The following is an 18,122-nucleotide window of genomic DNA, read 5'->3' as shown; positions in this document are numbered from 1 at the left end:
TGTGCAGCTGCCACCGCAGCTCCTGGTTGGAGCTGCTGCTGGCAAAGGCCTTCCGGGTTACTTGGTTTTGTTTTGTTTATTTGTTTTTTGTTGTTGTTTTCTGATTGATTTTATCAAGCCTTGGGTACACATATTGGTTGGTCTCACCACAGGAGGGCTCAGAAGGTGTGACACAGATCTTTCCTCCTGTGATGGCAGCCTGCCCATCATGACAGCCCGGTGATCCATCTGTCACTCTGCTCTTGTTAGTTTCCACCCGAGCCGAGGAGGAGCAGCTGGGAGGAGAACAGTTAGAGCTGAGACGTGGGAACACCTGGTAGAGATTCTGCTGCGCTCTCATTGCAGACCTAACAAAGCTGGCAGTAGGCTTGGAGCCTGGTCAGTCAGTATGACAAAGTGCGTGTGCATGTGTGTGCGTGGGTACTCATCATGCTGAGGGATGTGGACAGAGGTCAACCTCCTGTGTTACTCCTCATTGTCTACCTTAGTTTTGTTTTTAAATAGGACTTTTTCATCAAGACTTATGCTGCTAATTAGGCTAGACTTGCTCCTCTCCAAGCCCAGGGATTGGCCTATTTCTACTTTCCCAGAACTGGATTTACAAGCACATGCCATCAGGGTGCCCCTCCCCCCTTCACATGGTGCTGGGTCTCAGACTTACTATGTCTCACTCTTGTGGTACAAGCACCGTACTGACTGAGCTGACTCTCCGGTCCTAGTAGGTACTTCTTGTAGGTATAGCCAAGGTCAGGAGCCCACTTGTCTCCTGGTTGGTTTCAATAATAACCAGATTGTGGGATTGACTGGAATGCCAGTAAGTGTGGTGTTTATCGAGAAATCCATAGCTCTCTCTGGGTGATGAACTGGTGCTGGGAGATGAATGTCCTAGTCCAGTATTAAGCCTCTCCCCAGTTTGAGCAGTTTTCTGATTCTTAGTGGGTCCTACTGTGGGAGATAACTTATTGATCATGTTAAACTTCTAGAAGTCTTTTGCCCGAGACAGACTTATTTTTATGAATTGATTAGTTAGCTCCGAGAAATGCTCATGTATCCCAAACCTCTTTTTGTCCAGCTGTTGCTACTTAACAAACAAAGGTGTAAGAATGCACTGCCTGCATGCGTTTATGTGCACCATGTACATGCAGGCTTCTTCAGAGGTCAGAAGGGGCTCAGCTTCCCTGGGACTAAAGTCACAGATGGTGTGAGCTTCTGTGTGGAAATGCCGCTCTTTTTTATTTAAATAAATACTCTTCCAGCCATCTTGTCAGTTCCCCAAGGCACAGAAGTTTCTCTAAGTCTGATTGTTAATAAGGTAGAATGTACATTGGGACCCTGTTTTTGTTTGTTTGAGACAGGGTCTTACCTAGACGAGGCTGGCCTTGAACTCCAGATGTATCCTTTGCCTCCAGCTTCTAGTGCTGGAATTACAGGCATTCACTCTCACACTTGACTTCATTTTTATTTCTGACTGGTTCTGGCATTTGCATAAGTCAGCTGGCATTCTTCATTCACCTCAGGTTTCCTTTTCCTCCGTCTACCAGTGATAGGAACTTTAGCTTGAGGGTCTTGTGGCTCCTCATGAGTGTTTAATGTGGTTATAAGTGCTACCGATAAAGTGGCGGAGGTATCACTTCCACTTGAACTGTGAGCTCACTCGTAATCCTTACTACAGTTTTGGAGACGGTTGCTCCTGTTCAGTGTGATTTTTCTTGGGGAGATGTTTCTCTTCTTCCAGATACTACTCCACTTTAGTGAACCAGTGAGATTTTGGGGTTTCTACAGGAATCTGAATGACACATAGGCGACTGCATCCCCTAAAAATCCACTGTGGTATGAGCATGCAGACACCATGCTACACCACAGAATCTCTCTAGCAGGTGTTGCAACTTGCATAATAATCTTGGGAAGGGACCTTTTGAGTCTTGTATGATTCAGAAGCTTCCTGAGAGGTGTGAGTTTACTTTTAAAATAAGCTTTGTAAATTTCCTGAGTTTTAATGTGCAGTCACTATAAATCCCAGGCACTAGACCAGAAAACTGGGACTTAACCAGAGGAAATATCCTGTGTAAATAATCTTCATGACACACCTAAGGTGGGCTCATGATCGCTGGGTCCCAGGCCTTGCCTTGACAAGCAAGCCTGCTCTCTGAGCTGAAGCACAGCTGGTAGTAGTAAAATTCCACTTCTTTAGAAGGCTAAAGAGGCACCATATTTTTCAAACTAGAAGCAGATTTTACCACCTTTTGGGCACTTAAAAAAGAGCAGCAGGGCTGCTTTCCTTTCTCCAGCTGTAGCCGAGTAGCCAGTGGGAGAAACAAGTCAGTAGGGCACCGGGGCTCCCCAGCCAACTTGAATATAACTGTTTCCTCCTTGGATTTCCCTCTACACTTCATTTGGCTAGCTCAAGTGCTACCTTCTGTTCCGCTATTTCAGACTGTCACTGGACAGCTGTTAAACATCTGTTGCTCTCCTCAGAGAACTTGCAGTTGTTTGCGTCTCTACAGTGGCTCCCTGTATCCTGTTTGTGTGCACTCGGTGCCTTCACAATGAAGCAGTTGCAAAGGGCTTTATGCTCCTCCTTGTCACTGTAGCCTCTAACTCAAGAGCCACCGATAAAAACGTCTAACAAAACTAGACTCTGTCCCCTTAGATAAATGAAGGAAGGATGATAAGGCCAGCGGGAGGAGGAAGTCCCCTATGAGAAGGGGCACTTTTTACATTTTCACAAATGAGGCAGAGTGCCTGGGTTGAGTGAATGCTTTTGTGGAGGAAAGTGTGGGAGGGCACTCAGCTGGGGGAGGCAGCCTGGATTTCCAGAAGCTAAATGTTAAAGTTGAGCATTGGTTTGTCTGCAGATAAGTTCTTTTGCCTCCTCTTTTCAGTTTGAAACACTCTTCTTTTTTTAAAAAATAAGGCCATTTTGGGGGGAGTCTCTTTGCTTCCAGCCTAGCTCAGTGTGGCCTGACCCCTGAATCCCACCCTCCCACACAAATCGAGAACTTGATCCCTAGCTCACACAAAGACCTTTCTTTCTAGCCCCTCTCCTCCCCCTAACCTCCACATTTGGAGCTGAGTATTTGGCATAGAGGCCTGGCCAGAGGGCATGCAAAGTGTCTTCTGTGCCATGGTCATAGAAGAGCGCGCACTCTGAAGCTCGCAGTCTTGTCTTCATGAGTGCACTGTACGTGTGAGCTGCTTTCTAATGTGCCTGTGACACTGGGACGCTATCCGCAGTAGAGTCAAGAAGATAACTTCTGGGCTGGGGTGGAGTTCAGTGGTAGAATGCTTGCTTTGTGTGGATATTCTCTGGTTCAGTCCTGCCACTTGGGGGGAAACACTTCTTAGACCATTCTTACATGGTCCTCGAGTCAGCAGTAAAAAGTGAGCATTTTAGAATGTAAAATAAGGAAAACGTTTATATTTTCATATTCATTCCTAATTTCATGGTGTGTGTGTGTGTGTGTGTGTGTGTGTGTGTGTGTGTGCGAGTGCGTGCATGTGACATAGGATCTCATTATTTTAGTGCTGACTGGCCTGGAACTCCCCATGTAGATCTCCCTCTGACTGACTGCCTCCCAAGTGCTGGGATTAAAGCCATATGCCACCACACTGGACATTGCTAATTAAAAAAAATTCTGGGTCAGGGTATGTGTATGCATGCCGTGTGTATGCATGTGTGTGCGTGTGGGAAGTGGGCTTCCCACATGTAACAGTGCTAGTGTGGAGGTCAGAGGACAGCTTTAGTTCGTTCGAGGCAGGGTTTTCTGCTGTTGCTTTTCTTCTTACCGGGGCCTTGGCCCCTGACCTGCCAGGCATTCCCCAGCCTCTACCTCCCATCTGGGATAGGGCTGTGGGGTTACAGCTAGGCATCTCTATGTCAGGTTTTCTGTGGGTTCTGGGGATCCAAACTCAGCTCGTTAGGGTTGTGTGCAAGCCTCTTTAACCTGCTAAGGTATTTCTCAGGCCCTACTTATTGAAACGTTAGTTGGGGGGATGCTTCTCTCTGGGTCGGTAAGCGCGCTGATGCCCTAACCGAAGGCTCCTCATCTTTGGAAAACTTGATCCAAATCTGCTGAATAGAGACTCCTCTTTTTCGTTCTGACTTGAGTGGGAGCGAAGCATCCCACTGGCTGCAGCCTTCAAACGCTGAAGTATGAACTTCTCAGTCTGCTGCCTGTATCCCCTGAAATCTTTTCTTCAGTTCCCTTTTTTTTTTAAAAAAGTAGCATTCTGAGCTGTGAGTGATTTTCTGTAAAAATCTCTGGTGGAAGTCTCTGGTTTAGTAGAGAGGGAGCGTCCGTGTGCCAGCCCTGCCCTCTTCACCATGTCCCTGCAATCCAAACTGCAACCTTTCTGGCTCACTCTGCTCCGCAGAGCTCGGTGTGCTGCCCACCTGTGAGATGTTTCCCTAGTGGCTTTCTTTCCTTTGAGGCCCTGATGGAGAGCGAAGGCTTGGTGTCAGTGTGGAGATGTGACCACAGGCTCCTTGAGGACTTTGCCCCTGAGTGGCTGGAGAAGCTTTACAGTTTTTTCAGCCTCCACTGCTCACTTCACCTTCATGCCTGGGTTGTGAGATGAAAACCAGATGGGCTACACCCCTCTTGCCCACTGTATCCTAAAATAGCACTCCCCCACCCCCACCGCAACATTAAATTCCTCAAGTGTTCTACCTTCTAGATGTTTGTGAGTGGAAAATGGAATGCCAGATGTTTTGCAGCTGTATCCAGTTTGCCTCAGAGGGAGTTATGATTCAGGCTTTCCAGCAAGACGGGAGGAAGATCTCCAAGGCTCCTTAAGCCAACTGACTGGGAAACAGCATTTGTGCTTGTGTGTGGATGTGCTTGTGTGCGATCGGTGCAGGGAGACTGTGCAGATTCTTCACTTAAGAAAGAAGCTGGAGAGACAGCTCAGGGGTTGAGAGCACTTACTGTTCTTCCAGAGGACCCGGAGCTTGATTCCCGACATTCACATGATGGCCCACAGCCATCTGTAATTCCTGCTCTAGAGGACCCAACACTCTTCTGACCTCCTCAGGCAAAGCACCCATGCACATGAAATCCATTAAAAATAAATAGTAAGAAAGAAGGAAGGAAGGAAGAAAAGGGAGGGCTGAAAGACAGCTAGCTCACTGGGTAAAGGCACTCACCGCCAAGCCCTGACCTTGAGTTCAAAACCCACATGGTGGAAGGAGGAGACTATTGATTCCCACTAGTTGTCCTGTGACCTCCGTGCACACACACACACACACACACACACACACACACACACACACATGTTCACTAGGTGGGGTGGGGAGCCAGCCACATGTACGTGATGCACAAATGCATGCCCTTGCATAACCTGTCTTACTTCCTCTAATATTTCATTCTCCCTCCCCTCCTCTCTCATATACTGTCTGCCTGAGGTACATTTTATTAGACTTGGTGACTTACTTTGTTAGGCATATGTCAAAAGACACTGATTAACAAACACGTAAGACTGATTTCTTCTTTATTTAAAGCCAAAACCTATTTTTTATTTTTTGTCATGATAATCTGCAGATTAATTTTTTTGTGAGCTTCATTAGTGTTTATCCCATAGTTTGGTCTTTGTGTACAAAGCATTTCTGCTACAGTTAGTTGGATATGTGGTAGAGAACATTGTGACACCTCTTACTGGCTTGATTTGTTTTATTTATGGGCTTTATTAATATTAGAAATTTTATTTTATTCAGTAATGATGGACTACTTGTTGGTCTAGACTTCTAGGAGTCCCTTGGTACTTCTGTGTGTTCCTAGGGGTGTGTGTGTGTGGGTGTGGGTGGGTGGGTGTGGGTGTGTGTGGGTGCTGGGAAGCAAATTTGAGGTGTCTGGGAGAGCTGCACCCATTCTTGACTGTTGAGCCACTGTCCAGCCCTTATCACACTGTTTTCTCTCCACTTACAACTTGACAGATGTTCCCACTGTCCCCACCTTTGGCTATTGTGAATGGTGCGTCTGTGAATATGGCTTAAAGTACCTGTTGTCGGGTGTGTAGAGCGACGCTGCATTGCCGGGTCATCTAGTGTCCCAACGTTCTGAAGAGGCCAACAACCTTTCCCACAGTGACTAGTCCATTTTATATTGCCACTAACACTGTAGGACGGTTAATTTCTTTACATGTTGCCAACACTAGTTTTTATGTTTTAAAAACATTAAAGCCATTTCATGCCTATGAAATGGAATGTTGTGGTTTTGATTTGCATTTCTCTATGACTAACAGTACTCAGCCTCTTTTCATGTGTTTGTTGGCATTTGTACATAATAATTTTTTAAATTTAATTTTATTTTATGTTTATGAGTGTTTTGACTGACTGTGTGTGCACCATGTGCATGCCTAACGTTTTGGAAGACAGAAGAGGGTGTCGGGTGCTCTGGAACTTTGGTTCCAGATGATCGTGAGCCTCTGTGTGGATGCCAGGAACTGAACCCAGGTCCTCTGCAGTAACAGCAGTGCACTTAAGAACAGAGCTCTCCTTCAGACACCACTGCGCTCCTGCCTGCTGTCTTCAAATAGTCTTACCGTGTAGCTCAGGCTGGCCTGGAGTTTGTCATTTTCCTACCTTAACATCCGGGGAGCTGGAATTCTAGGAGTGAGCCCGAGGCCCAGCTGCACCTCTGTCCTGCTCCTGCTTTTACTGTCACGTGATAATGCACTGACCACCCCAGGCCATGCTGTTTACCTCCACGGCTCTTACCCTAAGTTTAAATAGCCTATTTTGAGTGGAGGTTTGAATATTATATGAGGAGTAGAAGTATAACCTAGTCTTTTTCCTGTTGATACTCCATTATCCCAGCATACTCTATTGAAGGGACTACGGAGTTAATTCTTTTTAGTGAAAATAGGTGTTTCCCTTCACATAAGACATCCTGATTACTATTTCCTCTCCCTCTGATCCTTCCAGTTCCCGCCCACTTCCCCTCCCATCCAGATCCTCGCCCCTTCTGTCTTTCATTAGGAAACCAAAGCTTTCTAAGGGATAATAATAATAAAATAAAGACAAAAACCCAGCAGGTTGGAGTTGGACAAGACAAACAGAAAGGAAAGGGCCCAAGAGGACAAGAATGAGAGACCACTTGTTTGCACATTCATAAAACAGAACCTCATAAAAGCAGAATTTCATAAAAACACTGAATTAGAAGCCATAATATATATACAGAGACCCTGGTGCAGGCCTGGGCTTTTTTTTTTCTTGGTTTCCTCTACCTGCGCTGGCTCTGAGACTCTTTCTGCCTCCTCTTCTGTGGGTCCTTTGATCCCTGAGGGGAGGGATAGGAAAATCCCATTTAGCACGGAGTGTTTCCAGGTCTCTCACTTTCTTCACAATGTCTGGCTGTGGTCTCTGTGTTTGTTCCCATCTGCACAGGAGGAAGCTTCTGTGATGATGGCTGAGCAAAGCACAAACCTGTGAATACAGCAGAATGCCATTTGGACATTAGGAGCCATTTTATTACTATGTTTTTTGTTGTTGGTTGGTTGTTTTTAAAACAGTGATTTTTGGTGTTATCCTAGGTCCCTGGCTAGCTAGTCACTGGTTTTTGGTCACCCAAATAGTGTCTGCTATGGGCTCCATCTCGTGGCGTGAGTCTTAAGTCAAATCAGACATTGGTTGGTTACTCCTGCAATTTCTAGGCCACAAGCTTTATTGCCCTAACATATCTTGCAGGCATTATACCATTTAGATCAAAGGGTTTGTGGCTTTTGGTAGTGCAGAGTACCTTCCTGTACCAAAGACACACGGGGCGAAGGCTCTACGTAGGCTCCAGCTCGACTTCTCCATGTTCAGTGAGTTGTGTGGGTGTTGTCCTCAGCAATGGGGCCGTGCTGTCAGTTGTGGAAAGCAACCTATAATCTTGGCAACGGCTTGGGTTGTTTGGCATTCCCACAGGACCCCTTTGGCCAACAACTCAATTAAATGTCGTCTAATTCTAGTATGGGAAGCTTCATTTGATGACAAGAGATAGCCAATTGGGACTTTGTGTCTCCTGTTATTTGATGATTTCATCTAGAGTGTGCGCGCGCACACACACACACACACACACACACACACACACACACACGGAAGCTTCTCAGTTTTAATGTGTGATTATCTGCTTTAAAGCTCTGTAGTTTAGTCTGTTGCTCTCCCTACCTGTTTTTTGGGCCATCGTCTTTTGTCGGAGTATCATTGCTCCAGTGTTTACCTACCAACTTGAAGTTGTTGATAATACTCAAGCCATCCCTGTTTTTGAGAAGCAGAGTTCAGATCAGCATGCTTTCAAATGGTTTATTCGAGGAGAAAGGAATGTGTGTCTTCAAAGGGCATGTGTGTGTGTGTGTGTGTGTGTGTGTGTGTGTGTGTGTGCGCGTGTGCCTGGAACATGTTTATTATCAATGGACTGGAGAAAAGTTATAGGAGAGAGGGGTGGTTCAGGGGGAGCAGAGTTGCAGAGGAGGAAGAGTTGACATCTAGATCGTGGGCCTCTACAAGTACAGTATCTGCGGACCTCAGCGTGGTGAAAGAGGCACGCTTTTCTACCTCATCCTCACCTGACTGTCTTCATTCTGTGAAAGCTAAAATTACTCTAGAACAGCATTAACACGTTTTGATTTTTGTAGACTTAACTACGGATGTTGGTGGGGTGGTGGTAGTTTATGACCTAATCCTAGCTCTCATGAGGCAGAGGCAGGCGAATCTCTGTGAGTTCAAGGCCAGCCTGGTCTAGCGAGGCTGTTGCGTACCAGAACAGATGGGGCTACACAGAGAAATCCTGTCTTGAAAAACAAAAACAAAAAACAAATAAAAATTAAAGTAAATTATTCTTTGAGGTAGAGTCTTCTGCAGCCCAGTATGGACTCAAGCTTCCTAGGTAGTCAAGGATGACCTGAACGGATGACCCTGGCTTCTACCTCAGTGTTGGCTCACAGGCTGTCACCACACCCCGTGCTGTGTAGTGCTTCGAATCACAGCCAAGAACACCTGGTCTGTGCTTTTTTGGTGGGGAGAGGTTTCAAGTCAGGGTTTCTCTGTGTAGCCCTGGCTGTCCTGGAACTCGCTCTGTAGACCAGGCTGACCTCAAACTCAGAGATCCTCCTGTCTCTGCCTCACGAGTGCTGGGATTAAAGGTGTGCACCACCACCACCTGGAAGATTTTTATTTTTAATTACCATATATTTGTTGTGGTTTGGATTTTATGGAAGATTTTAATTTTAATTACCATATATTTGTTGTGGTTTGGATTTTAATTTGATTTTTAAAAATTTGAAACTGGATCTCATTATGGAGCTGACATTGGCTTTAAACTTGGAACCCTCCTGCCTCTGCTTCTCAAGTGCTGGGTTGGTAAGCATGTGCCTTGGTGCTTGGCTAAATGCTTGTGCAAGCATTTCTTTGCACAACGTTATTTTTAAAAGTGTGTGCCTTAGTTACTTTTCCATTTGTTGTGATGAAATAGTCAGGCAAAAGCAACTTGAGGGAGAAAGGACCCACTTTGGCTCATAGTTTCAGGTTGGTTCATCATGATGGGGAGGCCAGGGCATCCGGAGCTTGAAGCAGCTGGTCATGGGGTGCCCACAGAAGCAGAGAGGACTGCATGCACGCAGGTGCTCGGCTTCACCCCAGGATCTCACTATTGCAGTGCTGCCTGGCCTAGGGTCCCCTGCAGAGGAATGAATTGTCTTCTGCAAATTAACACATCACTTACCGTGATGAAGACCACCTGCATAGACCACCAAGAGGCTGCCCAGTCTACGCTGGTCTCACAGGGCTTCAGACAGGCTTGGCCCTCGGTGGTTCTAGATGCTGGTAGGCCTGGAGCTTGGGTCACGGGTTGTTGTGAGCCACTGAGTATGGGTGCTAGGAACCAAACTTAAGTCCCTTGAAAAGCAGAAGTGCTCTTGACTTCTGAGCCATCTCTCTAGCACCTTCCATATTTTTATCCTTTTCCTCCTCCTCCTCTTCATTCTTCTTCCATTGTTTCGCTGTGTAGCCCATACTAGCCTCATACTCAGCTTCCCAAGTTCTAGGATTATAGTCATGAACTCCTACATCTGCTTAAACAACAGTGCTCTTTAGAACTAAAATGTTCCTTTGTCATGTTTGTCAAACAAAAATGAACTGTCACCTAAAGTTTTAGAATGTGTATGTTTCTTCTCCTCCTTCTCCTTCTCCTCCTCCTTCTCCTTCTCCTCCTCCTCTTCCTCCTCTTCCTCCTCCTCTTCCTTCTCCTCTTCCTCTTTCTCGTCCTCCTCCTCCTCCTTCTGATAATTTAAAGATGTCAATGACCCTTCTAGTTCAGTATCATCCCTGTGACAGGCTTAAATGCAGAAAGCTGGGTCCATGCCTTGAAACAGAGACAGCAGTGTGTGTTACCAACATGTCTTATTGAAATCACGTATTTAATTAACAAGTTCTGGTATCCATTTAGAGATGGACCTTGATGTTTCTGCCTTGGAAATTCTGGCTGGTGTTTCATGATCATGCCAGTCACCTCCTAGTCAGAGGCTCTGATGAGCAGGGTCATCTTGGTTATTTCCCTTTGAGCCTCATGTGCTTCTTGTCTCCTCTGCTAGCTTCCCGTGGTGTTCACACCACAGGTGCTCTAGGATCTGTGGCTCTAGAGACCAGGGAGGGCCAGGTCACCAGGATGTAGAAAACACTGTTTTCCAGTTAGGCAATGTAAAGGATTCATTTCATTGGTTGGCTGAACTTTATGTGGGAGTAATTGTAGGTTTGTAGAAAGTTAACAAAGATTCTCTACAGAGGTATCAATAACCTCGGCCCACTTGTGAGCATTGTTGCCTCTTACATAACTAACACAATAGCACAGCCTTATGCAACCACAATACAATACCCAAATCAGGAAATCGGTATGATAAGGTGTGTAGAGTTGGTTTGAAGAGTTGGTTTGATCTTCCTTTGCTGCCTTGTGTAGGCCAGGTGGACTGGCCTCCTGCCTCGGCCTCCCGAGCGCTGAGACTACGGTTGTGCACTATTACACCTGGCTTTACAAAGAGATGATTTGCTGGAGTTTTGGTTGGAGTGATGTTATACCTGTGGACCAAGAGAACTGCCATCTTCACTCTGAGTTTTCCAGTCCATGCAGCTGTGCTGTCCTGTTTCAGGCTTCTGTTTCTTTCTTTTCTTTTCTTTTCTTTTTCTTTTCTATTTTTCGGAGCTGGGGACCGAACCCAGGGCCTTGTGCTTGGTAGGCAAGCGCTCTACCACTGAGCTAAATCCCCAACCCCTGTTTCTTTCTTCACTATGGGTCTCCTCATGCAGGGTTTGTAGGGCTCTGTTAGAGCTATTTGCATTAGCTTTTGCAGTTTAGAAGGGCCCAGAATTCTCCAGTCCCTCTGTGCATGAAGTTTTGCAGTTCGTCCCTTTCTGCTAGTGCCTTTCTCACGCCCACAGTAAGACACTAGCTTGTACCTTTAGCACTGTGCTGCAGAACTGCATCCTTAGTTCTGCTTTCCGAATGGTCAGACAGAGGGGTCTGTCCAGCCAGGCTGTCAACAAGTCTTTCCGACAGTGTATAAAGTGTAAAGTACTGTCCAAAGAGAAGTGCCTGATTTTTTTGACCCTTAAATAGTGAAATTGTGTGTGTGTGTGTGTGTGTGTGTGTGTGTGTGTGTGCGCGCGCGCGCGCGCGCGTGCATGCATATGCTTGTCCCATGGCAAATGGAGGTCAGAGGACAACTTGAGGAGTCATTTGTCATCTTCTACCATGTACTGAGAGTGGGATTCAATGTACTGAGAGTGGGATTCAGGTTCTCGGGTTTGGTGGCCTGCTTTTGTTTCCGAGCTGTCTCACTGGCCTGCCAGAGGTACCTTTCATGCCATCTAACGGCCTGAGTGTGATTTCTGCACTCTGTGTGGTAGAGAGAACTGTGTTCTACAGGTTGTCCTTTCACATGGTAATACATGCACACCCTCCCATACATGCAAGATAAAATACATCAAGGTCCAGGACTCACTCTGTATGCCAGGCTGGCCTGGAATTCACACTGTCTCCTGCCTCTGCTCTGCAGAGTGCTGAGACTAAAGGTGCACCATTCTCGCGACAAGCTCGGGTGGAATATCATCACAGCTAGGCATCCCACCTGCTCTCTCAGACTCCTTCCTGCCCTGTGGCCAGTGGCCTTCCAGGGGAGCTCTGTCCCTGGCAAATGCGACTTGCTTTTCTTTTGTCTAAGAATGTTTCAGTTTCCCCTTAGTTCCCAAAGGATAATTTTGTCAGCTGCACAGTTCAGAGTTGGCAGCTCTTTCTTTCTTCATTTGAAAAATGTTGTGCTATTTCCTCAGGCCGGGAAGGCTTCAGCGAGAACACACTGTTGAGTGGATGTCTGTCTCCTCTAGGTAAGGCATTCTTCTCTCTGCCTGGAAACTTTTATCTTTTCCCCTCTCTTTTAGGGGTATATTTATGATGTGTTTTGGCATAGATCTCTGGGTTTATCCTGTTTGGATAAACTTCTTGAATTTATAGGTTTGTGGGGGAGTTTGTTTCAAATTTGAGAAGTTTCTTTAGCCAGCCATAAAAGATGTGTTTCCAGCTTGCAGTCTGTCTGTGCTGGCGAGGCTCTCCACAGCTCTGTGGTATGCCGGGTGTCCTTCAGCTGTGGAGTGTCTCCTCCTTCTGGCTCCTTGAACTGAAGGGAGCGACCATCGGGAACCTTCAGATTCACTGGGCTGTTCTTGGGTGCTCCCAGTGGAAATTGCATGCTGTCTGCAGCACTCCTGCATGTGTGGAGAAGCACAGATAATGTGCTCAAAGGTACTAGCTAGGGATGGCTCGGCTGTTAAAGTGCTTGCCGCACACGCTTCTCAACATCTGTGTAAAATCTGTGTATGGCACTACATTTTGCATACGGGATAATGAGCTTGGGGTTGGAGACAGACGAATCCCTGAGGGCTTGCTGGTCAGCAAGTCTAGCCGAACATTTGAGATCCAGGCCCACGGAGTAACTCTGTGTCCAGAAGTAAGGTGGGGAGTGCGGATGAAGACTGCGGGGCAGCTGATGTTGCCCCTTGGCCATGCTCCACCCCTGCCCCAGCACCTACACACAGAACTACAGGAGACCTTCCCTCCCAGTCTGTTCTCTGCACATGTAAAATAACTCCACCTCGTGTTAGGTGCTTTTGGTTGAAAATTTGTTCCTTACAAAAAGAACTTTAGTCTTCTGTCTAAGGCTGATTGAAATGAGGACACCATCGTCTCTACCCTGACCCTGTGAGTGCAGTGGGAAAGAGGCTCAACCTTCTGCAGGGCTGCTTCACTGGTGGCAACCTGTGTCTTTTTTTTTTTTTTTAAGATTTATTTATTATTTATTTCATGTATGTGAGTACACTGTCTCTGTCTTCAGACACATCAAAAGAGGACATCAGATCCCATTACAGATGGTTGTGAGCCACCATGTGGTTGCTGGGAATTGAACTCAGGACCTCTGGAAGAGCAGTCAGTGCTCTTAACCGCTGAGCCATCTCTCCAGCCCCGGCAAGCTGTGTCTTAAGTCTGCTTGTGTCACAGTGCAGATTCCGCATTGCTTTGAGAAATCCTGGCAATTCTGTGTGTCCTTTAGGGTAGAAGAGAAGAACATAGTGGCTCTTAGAGAGCCTTCATTTCTTTCTTTTTCTTTTCTTTTTCTCTCCCCTCCCCCATTTTTGAGACAGGGTCTCTATATAGCCCTGGTGGCTAGCTTCGAACTTATCTAAATGTTTTTCTGTGTTTTATTATGAAAACTTTCATACCCAAAAGTTGAAAAATTTCGCAGTGACTAGGCTGAGGGCTTGGGATGTGGCTTAGTTGTTACAGCGGCTTGCCTAGTTGAATGAAGCCCTGGGCTCGGTTCATAGCATTGAATAAACTAGGTGTGGTGTTGCTTGTGTGTAACCCCTGTACTCACGGGAAGATGAAAACGGAACCAGAAGTTTAAACTCATCATCCTTGGATTTATATTAAGTTCAAGGTCAGTCTGAACTGCCTGAGACCTGTTAGAAACAAATGCAACTACTGTCTCGAATCTAGAATTAGCCTTTTGCCTAGTGTGCTTTATCGTGTATCAGTCTGTTTATCCATCCCTTATCTGTTTATTAGTTCATCTGTGGGGCCATTTCACAGTTTCAGTTATTAATATACTTATCATCATGGCCTGGCGGGCCCATCAAAGCCAGGCTCTAAGACATTAGGTGACTATCTCACTCCCTGTCCTTCCCTGCTACATCCATAGCCTTCCTCCAAGACCATAAGAAGAGTGCCCTTGCCCAGATGAACACTTAATTTTGGATCTTGGAATTGTATGGGGTGGAATTCTGTCAGGTGGTCCAGGAGAGCATCCCTGGAGTGACAGGCTCTTGCTTTGCCAGCTCTGTGACGCAGATTCATCCTGTTTTGGGGTATTCTCATGCATTAGATGATCAATCTAGCACTGATGGGATGTTGTTCTTAGGGACTAGAGAGCTCACAGGGACAATGAGAGTCACATGGAGAAACTGCACCTGCCTAGACCGTTGGTTCTCAGGGCCCTGGGGATTGTGGGCCAAGAGGATTAAGACTTACTTTCACTGGTTATTTAAAGACCAGGAGGAAAAGGAAGAGGGGTGCTTTGCCAAGACTGAGGTTGTATTTCACAAGCCAGGATCATTGCCTCATTGTGTTGTAGATCTTAAAATGCTGGGCTCTGTGTCATTAAAGGCATCCCAACTGTAAAATTATTTGACACAAAAATAGTTAAAATAGTACTGACACATTATTAATGGGATTTTTTTTCCTCCCCAAACTTTGTTTTGTAGATAATCTGACACAGCGGTCAGTGCTGGGGCCAATTTTCAGGAATTCACTAGAACCATAAAATAATATTGAAACAACTGTTTTTATTTTTATTATGTTCTAACTATGTGTATATGTGTATGGGTCTGTGTATATGTATGTGTATGTATGTGTATGTATATGTATATGACCACAGAGCTCAGAAGGGGACATCAGATTACCTGGGGCTGGAGCTGCAGGTGGACCAACATGGACACTGGGAATGACCTCAGATCCTCTGAAAGGGCGGCATGTTCTGGTAACTCCTGGGCCACCTCTCTAGCCCTACGAAACAGCTCTTTCTTTCTTTTTTTTTTTTTTTTATTAACTTGAGTATTTCTTATATACATTTCAAGTGTTATTCCCTTTCCCGGTATCCGGGCAAACATCCCCCTCCCCCCTCCCCTTCCTTATGGGTGTTCCCCTCCCAACCCTCCCCCCATTGCCGCCCTCCCCCCACCAGTCTAGTTCACTGGGGGTTCAGTCTTAGCAGGACCCAGGGCTTCCCCTTCCACTGGTGCTCTTACTAGGATATGCATTGCTACCTATGAGGTCCGAGTCCAGGGTCAGTCCATGTATAGTCTTTGGGTAGGGGCTTAGTCCCTGGAAGCTCTGGTTGCTTGGCATTGTTGTACATATGGGGTCTCGAGCCCCTTCAAGCTCTTCCAGTTCTTTCTCTGATTCCTTCAACGGGGGTCCTATTCTCAGTTCAGTGGTTTGCTGCTGGCATTCGCCTCTGTATTTGCTGTATTCTGGCTGTGTCTCTTAGGAGCGATCTACATCCGGCTCCTGTCGGTCTGCACTTCTTTGCTTCATCCATCTTGTCTAATTGGGTGGCTATATATGTATGGGCCACATGTGGGGCAGACTCTGAATGGGTGTTCCTTCAGTCTCTGTTTTAATCTTTGCCTCTCTCTTCCCTGCCAAGGGTATTCTTGTTCCCCTTTTAAAGAAGGAGTGAAGCATTCACATTTTGATCATCCGTCTTGAGTTTCATTTGCTCTAGGCATCTAGGGTAATTCAAGCATTTGGGCTAATAGCCACTTATCAATGAGTGCATACCATGTATGTCTTTCTGTGATTGGGTTAGCTCACTCAGGATGATGAAACAGCTCTTTCTATTGTAAGACATTAGTAAGCAAATGCCTCCAATCCCTTGAGCAAATTTTTGGAAAGGAAAAATCTATGTTGTAAGTGTTCTGAAAGTTCTCTCCGTCACTTAAATATGCCGCAAGGCTGTACTGCTAGCATCCAATCCAAGAAATACTTTCTGAGCACCTACTGTGTGTTATTGTAGACATAGCTAAACAATAATTTAGCATGATGCTACCGATGGTACTGATACAGCATTCCCATTGCTATGGCAAAGCAGTTTCCCCACATTTGCTATTAAAGATGGAGGAATGGGGAAATTGGGTCTCCTCTGTGTGTGTGTGTGTGTGTGTGTGTGTGTGTGTGTGTGTGTGTGTGTGTGTGTATGTAAAAGGCATAACTGTCATGGAGAGCAGTGTGGACAATCCTTGACAAAGCAAGCATAGACGGCCACAGGGCCCTTGATTGTAGTAAGAAGTGGGGCCATGCGCTGGAGAGATGGTGCAGCCATGAGAACACGTGTTCATTTTGCAGAGGACCCATGTTTGATTCCTAGCTCAAAACTCTCTGTAACTCCAGTCCCAGGGGATCTAGTGCCTTCTTGATCTCTGCAGGCAGCACACACATGTGGTGTGCATACATATATGCAGGCAAAATACATATAGAATAAAATAAATCTAACAAAGTTTTCTTTTGACAATGAATAAACAACTTGTGGTAGGTCCTTACTATGGACGGTTACTCGGCCATCAGAAGGAAGAACTTTCTTTTTTATAGACTTGTACATGCTGGAATTCCAGGACTGTGGGCAAGTTGAGACAGAAGGATCACCGTGAATTTATGACTAGCCTCGGCGTACAAAGTGAGACACTTATTTTTTTTATCCAAAAGAGGGAAATCACATACTAGAACCTAGATAAACCCTGAGGGTGCCGTTGGGCTGAGTATAGTAAACCTCTCCCAGAAGCCCCTACATGAAGTGTCTACAAGTGGTAGATTCTTACTGACAGATGATTGGATGGTGACTCTCAAGGGTGAAGAACAGTGGGGTTAACTTAGTATTTAATGTGTACATATATCTGCAAGATGAGATACTACAGAACCTGTCTGTCTGTCCATCCATCTATCCATCCATCCATCCATCCATCCATCCATCTATCAACTATCTATCTATCTATGTACATGTGTGTGCTGTGCGTTCACACATGTCACAGAATGTGTGGAAGTCAGACAACAGTTTGAGGGAGTCAGTTCTCATCTTCTACCATGTGGATTCCCGAGTTGGAACTAGCTTGGTGGCAAGCACCTTTACCATGTGTCTTTATTTGTTGAGCCATCTTGCCAGCCCCGGAGCTGCACTCTTAAAAATGGTTATGAAGGGGGCTGGAGGGATATGGCTGGGTGGTCGGGAGCACTTACAAAGTAGCTGCTCTTACAGAGGACTCAGGTTTAGTTCCCAGTACTCACAAGCTCCTGGGGGTCTGATACTTCACAGAGATATGCATGCAGGCAAAACACCAGTGCACATAAAATAAAAATAAATAAAATTATTTAAAAGTGGCCATGAAGGATCTGGGGATGTAGCTCAATCAGGAAAGTGCTTCACTTGTGTGAATCAGTCAGGTCCCTGGTTCAGTCCCTGGATACAGGCCTGTTCACCTGTTTACTCCACCCCCGCAAATGGTTATAGTGGTTGATTTTGCTGTCTTAAAAAGATGGTCTCAGTACGTGTCCCTGTGTGGTCTCAAATACTCGGACTCCTCCTGCCTCTTCAATTCAAGTGCTGCAATTGCAGGTATTACAGTACCTGGCTGCACTGGTACATAGTGTTTTGTGTAATCCCATCACTAGGGAGGCAGATCTCTGCGAGTTCAAGGCCTGCCTGGTCTACAGAGTGAGTTCCAGGACAGCAAGGGCCACCACACAGAGAAACCCTGTCTTGGAAACAAGCAAGCAAGCCAGCAAGCAAGCCAGCAAACTGTTCTTAAATGAATAAGAGAAACACAAGTATCTAGTCTCACACAGCTTAGCCAGTGAAGAGCCAGGAGTTGAAACCCTGGGCTTGACCCTGGAGCACTGAGTCTCCAGTCAAGCTCTTGCTTCTAGATCACTTGCTAATGGTGGCTGCTCCAGAGTGAAGTCATCTAGGCAGTGGTTGTGGGTCTTTAATTTACTAGTGGGATGGGGCAGGTCAGGCTCAAACCTGAAGGGGAGGGAAGCGGAGTGCGT

General features: G+C 46.0%; 1 protein-coding gene across 5 annotated transcripts in view; it reads left to right on the top strand.

The window, feature by feature from the left end:
* Cyth3 (cytohesin 3) overlaps window positions 1–18,122 on the top strand; it is a 122,804-nt gene that overhangs the window by 59,074 nt on the left and 45,608 nt on the right. Inside the window, exon 2 of one of the 5 annotated variants that reach the window (XM_063271012.1) lies at window positions 12,302–12,355. Within the exon in view, the coding sequence (XP_063127082.1) occupies window positions 12,302–12,355 (54 nt within the window). 5 annotated transcript variants of the gene reach the window in all.

Source organism: Rattus norvegicus, chromosome 12 (assembly GCF_036323735.1).
Source record: "Rattus norvegicus strain BN/NHsdMcwi chromosome 12, GRCr8, whole genome shotgun sequence".
Taxonomy (NCBI): domain Eukaryota; kingdom Metazoa; phylum Chordata; class Mammalia; order Rodentia; family Muridae; genus Rattus; species Rattus norvegicus.
Note: the sequence above shows the minus strand (reverse complement) of the source record. Positions and strands in the feature narration are given on the sequence as shown.